Here is a 12106-nt window from a genome sequence, read left to right as displayed (position 1 = left end):
AGTAACGTAAGAGAGGCAGACACTTATCTCGAATTTCTTCTGACACAATCATTGCACTGTAAGAGGATAATGTGTGGAGGATCGGCATCCAGATTTAACTGCAAGGCTAAATCATATCTGGAATCATGGTATGCAAGAACGACGGGTAGCAAGCTGGACATCAGAGGCAGCTCAGATTTGTGGTGTGGAGGGGTGTATATGCATGCAGTTTCTTGGCCCACTCTGAAGCTGTATTGTTTCACTCGTCAGTCACTCACAAAAGTATAGCAGAAATTACTGGTATTAACTGCACGATGATAAGTTTTCAGTACACCAAGCACAACGAATAACAACTTCATTGTAGCACTGTTCTTCACACGTTTCTTTCTTCTAAAATAATGTTATTGTTTTTACATCCCACTAACTACTTTTACGGTGTTCGGAGACGCCAAGGTGCTGGAACTTAGTCCTGTAGGATTTTTTAATGTATCAACACGAGGCTGACGTATTTGAGTACCATCAAATACCACCGGACTGAGCCAGGATTTAACCTGCCAAGTTCAGTCAGAAGGCCGGCGCTTCAACTGTCTGAGCCAGTCAGCCCGGCTTGCTTCCTTCTTTCCCAACAATATTTAGCGGGCCCTACAAACTTGGGAAGTTGCTCTCTTGTGTAATTTGTTGCTAACCATGAATACTTGATTATATCCCGAAACCGTGGAGATGAAGGACTGCAATTTAAGGATTGTGTTTCTGTGATGAACATCAACTTTAACATCATTATGAGAAGTTGGAATTTCTGTTAATCAATGGTAAAAAGCTTTCCACTGCTGGAAGAAATATTTGTCTAATGGTTGAATAATACCCGTGGTCTCTGGAGGAATCTGAAGCAGTTTGACTGTTTTTTCATGGAGGGATACCTTAAAACCAAGTTGTATCAATGTATGTGGTCCACAAATCGAAAAGCAGGGCACAGTTGTCTTCAGAGAATAGGAAAAAGGCTTCTCTGAACCACATTTTCAGTTCTGTTTTCCCCGTTTTTTCCTGATTTTGTGACAGTGACAATGATTTTATCTGCTTTAAACATTATTTTGATACCAGAGGACCGAAGGTTCCAGTCGGCACCTGCAGTACAATAAATAATTTAGGGAACAAAGAATTATCCACACTGACTGTTGGCATTATGGTATATGACTGTGTGGACTATCGTGTGCGTGTGTTTCTCATCTTCGAGAGATACGAGTCTTTTCAATTGTATTTCGCGCTCAAGCCCACTTTGATCAATGTTGTAAATAGAAGAAAGGGTGTAATGGAGAAATTGCTCTCAAGCCGTCTCCAAAAATTCCTCTCCAGCCTTATTCTTTTGTTTCTCGTCCTGAATATGCGAATGGGATACAAATTTTGTAATTTTCCTATTCCCAGTTCTGTGTTGAGTCTTGAAATGGCTGATCCAGGCATGGGAGGCAGAGATATTACTTATTTCAATAGATAGTTCACGTGTCATAATTAAAATAATCCTCTCGGGACAGAAGGAGGACAATCCTTCAATGATACACCACCTATACCTCCTCCAACTTAAACAAATGCAGCTCTATCAATTTCATAATTATTTTACATCAAATCAATCAGATATTGTCCCCATTTCCTTTCGAGCTTATTTTTCCATAAATCAGAAACCACTTATTGCAGAAATAATTACAGTAGAACCTCCTTTTTCCAAAATAAAGGGGGCGGAGCCACTTCGGTTGACGCGTTTTTTCGGATGACACATGGTAAATATTTTCGGAAGTTAAATGTCGAAATAAAAATTGCTTAAACTCTGTTAAGCGAAGGTGCATCCTGTATATTAACATTGAAATGTTTACATAATGTTGCTCATTGTATAAAATCAGTGATATTCTTCTGAATTTTCTTGGTGCAGCGCTGTCGCGCCACCGTTTAATCAACAATACATCGGCTGGTGTACATTCATTGCTTTTGTTCAACAAAGCGCAAAGCAATCTGAAAGAATGAAACAATTTATTTTGCTATGGGGTAAGAAAAGCATTGGAACTACAGAATAAAACCGCAAAGCTGATGGAACGACTTTGGGTGAAAGAAAAATATGAATGGAGAAGGGTCGCTGGACTTCCCTGGTTTCCTAACAGAAGCTGCACTATAGTCCGAGCAGCAAACAAGATGAACTCCTGCAACTGAAGCAACATTAACCACAGTCTAGATAATCTTCATGAATAATAATAATAATAATAATAATAATAATAATAATAAATGCTTGTTCAAGAAAAAATGTTATCATGGAACGAAATAGATGGTAAGAAACTGTTTTGTTTTATGCTACACGTGCAATCTGGTAAGTCATGATATAAAAACAGGGTTTGCCTAGTAGCGCTCAGCACATACAGCAAGAGAATTACTAATATTAACGGCTAAGAACGAGAGGGTAAAAACAAAATATTAAAATATAATTTTGCCAGAGAATTTCGGTTAAGCAGGGTTCTACTCTAATTACAAACTACACTACATTAATAGGATGTAAAACGTCATTCTCCAAGGAACTCATTTTTACTAACTTGCTTTCTTTAAAACAACCAGCAAGACAGTTACGTTATTACTGGACCGAATGCTGTGGAACACCCCACAGCTGACTAGTGCCTGGAACTCTGGTTATCACCGGCCTTACGTACCTGGGCAGACCAGGTTGTCCTCTCCAACCAACATGTATGGTACTCTTGCTACTTCTAATTGATCTATATGAGAGAGTCGCCACAGGATTCTGAAGACCTGCAGTTACATCTGAAGGGTGATTTTTTGCATGTTGTCTTATAGTACAATGATTGTGTTAATGTTTCAAGATGGTTTTCAATCTGTCTTATCTGTTACTTCCCTTAAGAGAATGTGGTTCTGAACGCAAGTATCGATTCTCAAAAGTTATTAAATTCATTATATTCGATTCTGCAAGTCTTGAAAAATACTTGATTGAGAAGGGTTGATGCACAAAATAGTTTCTTTGAGGTATGGATAATATGGGATTTTTAAAACATGTTTCAATTATGATGTTTGGGGGCCCATGTAATTTGAACGAAGAATCCAAGATAACATTGCTTCCAGGAATGGATAATCCAAGTTCCACTGTATTTATAAGGTACTATCACTCAAATCTACATTTTATGATAGCTGGGTTCTATCACAAGATAATGGTGAGAAAAAAATGCTATAAAATTAGCAGGAAAAGGTCTAAATATTGAGGAACTTCAAGTGCTAAGAAAGTGAATAAATAGAAAATTCAAGGCTAGATATGGAAATAAGCAAAGAATTGAAATTTGGGTGTGAGTTTATCACAGAGTACAAAATCTTTGATGGAAAGAAGATATGCAAACGAAAGCTAAAAAAAACAATTCTCAGTTTCTGGAGGGAACACGGAAAAGAAAAGTACAACACAGGAAAACGGGAACAAATGGAAACCCAGAGATGCCAACCTCTGAAGTGGGTTTTCAGTAATCCCCCTTCACCCCGGAAATTTTTGAGTAAAATCCAAAGTATTACCTACATTTTCGATAATTACATCCCCTTTGCCCTTCCGGACAGCAATCTATTCTGAAGTATTTCATATTATACAGCAAAGTTTGCACATTACCAGTGTGGCTCAAAAGCTAGAGAGAAGAAATGTTAAAAATTTGCCCCACAAAGAAATGGAATAGAACCTAATGAGCACGTGCTGTAAATGTACAAATTGATGGAGCATTGATAAAAATAAAACCACCTAGGATATCAGAGATACTTGGGCTTACAGAATTCAAAGCTTCAAGAATGGCTGGCTGGACAGGTTCAAAAAATCATATGGGATTACTTGCAGGGCAGTGTGTGGAGAGAGTGCTGGAGTTAGTGACTAAAGTGTTGAACATTGGAAAGAAGAGGTGCTCTTGCAAGGCTTCAAGCCTTGGGATGTGTTCAATGTGCATGAAACTGGCCTGTTTTCCCAACTCATGCCCTCTAAAACCATAAGTGTTAAAAGAGAAGCATGCCATGGAGGAAGAATGAACAAGCAGAGAATTACTCTTCTCTTATGCAGATGGGAGCAACAAACTGGATCCCATAGTACGGTAAAACCTTGTTAATTCGAAGTTGTTGGGACTCAAAAATCGGACTTCGAATTACGTGATTTCAAATTAACTGCCAATTCAGAAGTGCCAACCCTTGGTTAAACAATATTCTACAATTTTAATCGGTTTGATGAATCTACTAAATTGACAGCTCTAATAATAATGTTACGGCTTTAAATCCCACTAATGAATATTATGATTTCTGCAAATGTCAAAGAGCTAGGATTTTGTCCTGCAGGGGTTATTTTGTGTGCCAGTAATACTACCAACATGAGTGATGTATCTGAGCACCTTCGAACATCACTAGACTGAGCCAAGAACAAACCCGCCACTTAGGCTCCACCGTCTACGCCATCAGCTCTGTATTACAATGCTAAAAAGAGAAAGATGTTCCACCTATTCAATACAATAATACTGTTGCACGAATTAATGTAGCAACATATTTAATATGTTATGGGACCGGTTTCGACATATGTCCATGTCATCATCAGCCGACTCAAAAATGGCAAGAAGTCAACACAATTGTAACACTTATGACACTTTTCTTGAATTAAAAATAGAAGTTCATGCAGAGGATCTTGAGCACTCTTGCTCTTCGTGCAACAATATTATTGTATTGAATAGGTGGAACATCTTTTTCTTTTTAGCATTGTAATTATTAGTTCAATATGGATCAGTGATGAAGATTTTAACTTTAAATCAGCTCTGTATACTAGAACAAATCCATAGTAAAAAAAAAAAAAAAAAAAAAATGGGGAATGTTTCCATCAATATGCTACCACTTATGCAAATGGATGGGTAAGCAACAATCAATGTAATAATCCATGACTTCCCTTAAATTTAAAAACAGAATACTTAACTTTAGAAAAGTGGTTTGGATAATTGGAACTCTACTGCAAGGCACTAGGTTTTACAATAAATCTGACCTTGAGAGGTTGGCTGGTAGGGAGCAAGTGAACCAGCTGACACGGTCTATGCATGCTATTCTTTCATTATTGAAAATGGTCAGGCTATGATTTTTACAAAAGTATGATTAATACAGAGCCAATTTTATGGAGGAGGGCCACAGCAAACTTAAGATGCACAGCACAGCCACCTCAAACAGCTCTACTCTGGTTTAGATGGAACATCATCTTCACTTAACAATATAACTACAGTAGAATTCCATTCGTCCGGCATCCAGCAGTCCGGAACGCCCGATAGTCCGGCACCATGCCAGGAATTTTTATGTTTTATATATATATATGTATATATATATTTTACGTTTGTGACAGTTAAAGCGCACGGCGCGGTTCAAAACCACCCGGAAGTGTCCACTACGTGTCTGCTACTGTTGGACACAATCGGCATTGTTGGCTGTCAACACACACAGGTTCAGTTCATTGTTTTGATTGCGAGCACTTTTCGCTACAGTATTTTTTCTTGCGATCTAGCCGCAGAGTCCCTAAATAAATTCATCACTTTTGCTGAGTGTAATGCTAATTATAATGTCACTGAACTTACTGATTTACATTTTATCCGACATAACTTTTATGCCAAGCGACAACGATCTCAAAAGGTTATTCGGGATTTTTTAACTCACACTGAACTATTGTACAGTATATGAATGTAAACTGAATGTGTTAGAATGAAAATTCGGTGCTGCCCTAATTTTGAGCTAAAGTTATTAATCTAATGATTCTGCTGATCAGCATTTTACTGCAAAACACGGTGTTACAGCTGTTTTCGCTGTACGCCTTAACCTATATCATAGTAAGAGGTACCGCCTGACAGTCCAGCATTTTCGGTAATCCGGCACCGTGCCATCCCGAATGTGCCGGACTGTATACAAGTCACTATTCGTAACATGACATGATTGCTCTATTTTAAGAATATAATAGGCACTTACGAGTAACTTAACACTTCACCCGTGTATGGTGATATGAACTGTTTCAATAATTCTTCATTCCTGTAGTCCAGGACCAAGTACTCGTCTCTGCAGATTGGACAGGGGTTCCCTGAAGAAATCATACCATGTCTCTGCAACATACGATACAGTCATCCTTAAATAATACTACAAGATATACTATAACTAACACTACAAATTAGCACACACTTCATGAACTTCCCATTACAGAAAAGAACTGCATCCTATCTGGGTAGAACTGTATAACTTGAAACAATACAGGATGATTTAAAGTGCTGAGCACACAGCTCACAGTAATATGAACAGATACAAGGTGCAAAGGAGTTCAATAACAACTAGATGTACTGAACGAAAAAACTAAGAAGTATGGCATGAAAATCAGTACAGAGGATAGCAAGACTATGGTGATGTCGAGAGGGGAAAGGCAAGGAAAGGGCACTGTAAAAATTGGAAGTCAGAGTCTGGAAACTGTGGACAGCTTTAAACACCTAGGAAGTGAGTTAATGCAAAATGCTAGGGTGGACATAGAAAGTAGCAGGAGGATACAAAAGAGTAATGCATTCTTTTTTTTTTTTTTTGCTAGTAGGGGCTTTACGTCGCACCGACACAGATAGGTCTTATGGCGACGATGGGATAGGAAAGGCCTGGGAGTTGGAAGGAAGCGGCCGTGGCCTTAATTAAGGTACAGCCCCAGCATTTGCCTGGTGTGAAAATGGGAAACCACGGAAAACCATCTTCAGGGCTGCCGATAGTGGGATTCGAACCTACTATCTCCCGGATGCAAGCTCACAGCCGCGCGCCTCTACGCGCACGGCCAACTCGCCCGGTAGTAATGCATTCTACCAAAGTGTAAGAAAACTTTGTTTGGAGCAAAGAAGTACCAAGGAAAAGTAAAGAGATGATGTACAAACTGTACTATGTACCCATACTGACTTATGCAGCTGAGACTTGGGCTTTGACTATCAGGCAAGAGAGTAGAATTTAAGCCAGCAGGATAAAATTGAAGACCTCGGAGGAAAGTAGTGATAAGCCTCTTTTCATAAGTTCTGAGATATAATTAAATTAATTTTCACAAAATATTTACTGCTAACATTTTTGATCTTTGAAACATATTACTCATATTAGTCTTTTTCACTCTCAACTGGACTTTATCTAACTCTCTCATCCTTCTCATCAATGAACATTCCTGTACTGTTTGTACCACTGCACTTCAAACTACCATCAAATTCAGAGTATACTGGTGGTACCCATTGAAGCACTTTCCTTACTGCCCTTGGAAAGAAAGAAAAAAATCTGAATGTAGATGTATGTTTAATAAAATGAACTAAGTTAAAGAAAAAGAATTTAATATAATGTTATTGCTTTTACGAATCATTAATTACTTTTACGGTTTCCAGATAAGCCGAGATGCTGAAATATCGTCCCGCAGAAGTTCTTTAATGTGCCGGTAAATCTACAGACACCAAGCTGATGTATCAGAGCGCCTTCAAATACCACCGCACTGAGCCTAGATCAAACCCGCTAACTTAAGGTCAGAAAGCTAGCGCTCTACCACCTAAGCTACACCCCCTCCCCCCTGGGCATGTTAAAGAGACTTCCATACGTTTTTTAAATGTCACATAATGCGGTTACCCAATTAATTTAAAGAAAATAACAGGTAAACTAATAGCACTGGTACATCAACAAGTGAAAAAAGTTATAACCCACACAGTCACGTATAGGACGTGTAAAGAGCGGTTATGTTTATAAAATTTCAGTATAATGACACTAGTTATACGTATGCGTTAGCATGATTTGATAATAATAATGAATACTAATGCTAATACTTTTGCAAAAGGTATTTTACATCACAGCATGTAAATAGTTATAACCAACATTCAAAAGCACAAGGTAAACAAAGCTGCTAGCCATCTCGAAAATATACTTGTTCACTACTTCCAGATGAACTTCCATAATATTCCTGAGTTTCAACATAATCTGGATCCTTTAAACTGTTATCTCAATCCATAAACTCCTCAACTTCATTGTTTTATGTATCAAAAATGACATTTTGTTTGGCAGAAAGCACATCATTAGAAACATGATCTGCCATCTTGGAAATATGGATTGTCATTGTTTACTGCAGAGATATGTGGCTTGTTATAAAAATGAAGCTGAATTATGCTGCCATCTCTCATTAAATCAACTAGCTTCTTTATAAAAATGAAATTTCATGTTGGATAGAACTGCTTACTACAAAAAACTGAAAATTTTAAAATTTGAGGGTTATCACTATTTTCTCCTGAGGTCTTCAATTCCTACCAAGTATGATATGAAAGACAAAGAAAGACAGATTGAGAAATGTATATGTTAGGAAGGAAGTTGGAATAGGAAAGCTAATGAGAGTTGAAAAGAATAACCTAAGGTGGTTTGGACATATAAAGAGGATGGAGCATAGAATTCCACCGAGCTCGATAGCTGCAGTCGCTTAAGTGCGGCCAGTATCCAGTATTCGGGAGATAGTAGGTTCGAACCCCACTGTCGGCAGCCCTGAAGATGGTTTTCCGTGGTTTCCCATTTTCACACCAGGCAAATGCTGGCGCTGTACCTTAATTAAGGCCACGGCCGCTTCCTTCCCACTCCTAGCCCTTCCCTGTCCCATCGTCGCCATAAGACCTATCTGTGTCGGTGCGACGTAAAGCAACTAGCATAGAATTCCGAGATACTGGAGGCAAAGTGCGAGGGTAAGAGAGCAAGAGGATGACCTAGAACAAGATGGATTGAATCAGTGAAGAGTGGCATAAGAAGATGAAATTTAGACTGGGACAAGATCATGGAAGAGGAATGGTGGAAGGAAAGAGGAAGATGGAGAAGTACCATAAATACAACTCAGCAGGAGCTGGATAAGGGAAAACGATGATATGGTTTTCCACTTTAATAGTAACAATAATATTGGCTTTACATCCCACTACTTAAAAAAAAAAAAAAAAAAAAATTTTTTTTGGAGATGCCAAGGTGCCAGAATTTAGTCCCACACAAGTTCTTTTACGTGCCAGTAAATCTACAGACGCGAGATTGACGTATTTGAGCACCTTCAAATACCACTGGACTGAGCCAGGATCGAATCTGCCAAGTTGTGGTCAGGAGACCAGGGCCTCAACCGTCTCAGCCACTCAGCCCGGCGTTCCAACTTTCCTATTAGTGTTCTTGAAATGGACCCAGCAAAAATATCTGAAGAGACACATGGAGGTAAAAACACTGACCTTGAAAGTATATACTGCCATGCCATAACCTATGAACAGAAGTATTGTAGCAGTCAGTGTGGTTTAAGATATGCATTTCAAAAATAAATTAACTTATTTTTACTCAACAAATATTTTATAATGAAAAGAATTCGGAAAGAGAAACTAATACCCAACAGCTGGAAGCAGGGAGTTGAAAGAAGGTGATAGGAAGGAATGTACCATCTACAGAGATGTAACTCTACTGTCACATGGCCTCAAAATGTATGAATCCATCCTTGAGAGCAGGACTAGAACATATGTTGAACCTACACTTGAGGCAGAACAACATAAATCTGGACCTCACAGATCAACTATAGAGCCAACTTTTGTCAGCAAATGCTCTACGAAAAGTACTACAAAAAAAGAGTTCTGTTTTTCTGGGCATCAAGAAAGTATTTGACCATGTACCATGCAAGCATATATGAGAATGTTTAAGACATAAAAAAGTGCCTGATGACATAACAGCATGAGTACAATGATTATATGATGAAACTAAGAGTTGTGTACAAGTCCAGGATGGAAGGCCAGGTTGGTTTGAAGTGAAGAGCGGAGTCCAGCAGTGAAGTTGTCTTTCATCACTCCTCTTCATAATAATACGATTATTATTATTGATGAAGTTTTAAAAGTTGTTAAAAGAAGGGATCCAACAACTAATGTCCTGGTTTTTACTGATGATGTAATGGTATGGGGTGAGACGGAAGTGGAAGTACAAGCTAGATTAGATCTTTAGTATGAAGCTTTTACAACCATAGGTTTTAAAATCGGCAAAACCAAGACCGTTGGCTTGGTGATGAGTAGATATTAGAGACAACTTCCAGTACTTAGGTAGTGTTCCCTCCTCAGACAATCAAGACATTAGCAACAGAATACAGAAAGCTTTCAAATTCTATCATGCTGTACATCAAATACTTTGGGATGAAACATTTCCATTAGTTTCCAAGATCACCACCACCATCATCATCATCATCATCATCATCATCATCATAGAACGCCTCCAGCATGCTGGGTAGGGTGGTGTTGAATGAGTCTTCACCATCATCTAGAAATGCCTTCTCTTTCACCAGTGACTCCTAATACCCTCCTCTTCTCTCCATATCAGCTGGTGTAACAGTCTTTTCCCAGGTCTTCCCACTGGCATTTTTCCTTCAACCCTTCTTTCCAGGTATGCATATGCTGTTCTTGTGCCAGACATTCGCTTTACATGTTAGTTTTGAAGTCTTAGCTTCTCTTCTATTGAGCCCACTTCCAGTTCAATTCTGATGTCACCGTTCCTTACGGGGTCCTTGCATGTTTTTTGGAGGGTAGTTCGTAGAAACTTTATTTCACATGCTTGCAATTTAGTAACTTCTCTCTGTTTAAGTTTTTAGACTGTATGTGAGAATGGGCACAAAGTATAAAGTATGATATAGAGAATCATCTTGGTTCTCATGGGCACTTTGTTATCCCAAAGAAGATGTCTTACGAGACTGTAGAAGTTGGAACTATTTATCTGTAGTATCCCTGCTGGAAATCATATCTCTTAAATTTGCTACCCATTCATCCAGCCTAGTTTGTATCTCTGTCTCTCCTCAGATGGCTACATCGTACACATTGAAAGTTTTCACCTTCAAGCTTTATGTGGCAGCCATTATCATTTCTACTTATTTTCAGTGCAACGATTTTTGTTGTGCTAACTTTCATCTGATACAGTTTGAACCTTGCTACCCACTTGTCCAGCCTACTTTGTCTGTCCCCAGATGGCTACATTGTCAGCAAACATCAATGTGTATAGTTCTCTATCTTGTTTTCTTTTCAAGATTTTAAGAATACTGTCCACGACAGTGAAGAATAGCAATGGTGTGCGCTCCCTTCTTGGATACCATGTGTGGTATTAAACCATTCTGAATGGCCATCCCCCAACATGCACACAGCTGCTACAGTTGTGGTACAGCATCTGGACCTTGCCTATGAAATATTCAGGCAAGAGACCAAGAGAATTTTGTCTATAAAGTATACAGGAAATAGACACATTCACCCATCACAATTAAATGCAATTCTATGCACCCAGCCAGGGATAAGAAAGCACCTTATTATAGGATAGTATATAAAGCTTTTAAATTCCCCTTTCTAAAGATGAACATTTTAAAGAGTTGAAATATTTACGTAATGTAGCAGCATTCAATAGTTTTGGTAAGTTTATCAATAAAATCGTAGGTAAGGCAAAGAGGAAACTTCTTTCAAAATTGACCCAGGACACAAAAAATCCAGCTTTGCTATTTTCTCGTATAATAATCCCGCAATTTTACAAATATCAAATGTGTTTAAAGAAAGGAAAGTCCAAGTGGCATACTCCACTCATAATACGAATGCAAATACATTTTTTAATCAAAGTAGTGTTAACCCAAAGAACAGTAACTATACAGATTCAGGTGTTTAAAGATTTAATTGTGCTAGTTGTGGAGCTGCATACGTCGGACCAACCGGGCGAGAATTCGCAACTATAGAGCATCCAGCGTTAAGAAAAGACTACATGTCTTATGGGCTTTTACTTCTATTGGTGTTACCCACTTTAGTTCTTAAATGTATATAAGAATTATAATGAATTCCTATCAAAATGTATATTTTTTCTTATGAAACAAGCATTGGTTGTGCCATACAATACTGAATAAGACATAAAATAATTTTGATATCTTTGAATTTATCCTTTTAAATACTGTATATGCAGTTCAGTACACGGAACAGCCAGCTATGCTTGTCGCATCATGCGCCACATTTCAGCGTGTAGTGCGGAAGTGTGTACAGTAGTCAACACGTGTAATAACTCAGCTTAACAAACTGCGAATCATCATTGGTGAGGTAAACGCGGCATGTTTTCAGTTTTG

At 38.4% G+C, this 12106-nt stretch overlaps 1 protein-coding gene across 1 annotated transcript in view; it reads right to left on the bottom strand.

Moving 5' to 3' along the window:
• The window catches only part of mRpS18B (mitochondrial ribosomal protein S18B), an 85167-nt gene that overhangs the window by 7365 nt on the left and 65696 nt on the right, over positions 1 to 12106 (bottom strand). Inside the window, exon 4 of the mRNA XM_067145413.2 lies at positions 5965 to 6095. Within this exon, the coding sequence (XP_067001514.1) occupies positions 5965 to 6095 (131 nt within the window). The remainder of the gene's footprint in view (positions 1 to 5964; positions 6096 to 12106) is intronic.

This window comes from Anabrus simplex, chromosome 4 (genome assembly GCF_040414725.1).
Source record: "Anabrus simplex isolate iqAnaSimp1 chromosome 4, ASM4041472v1, whole genome shotgun sequence".
NCBI lineage: Eukaryota > Metazoa > Arthropoda > Insecta > Orthoptera > Tettigoniidae > Anabrus > Anabrus simplex.
The sequence above is the reverse complement of the archived record's forward strand: the minus strand, read 5'-3'. Positions and strand labels throughout refer to the sequence as shown.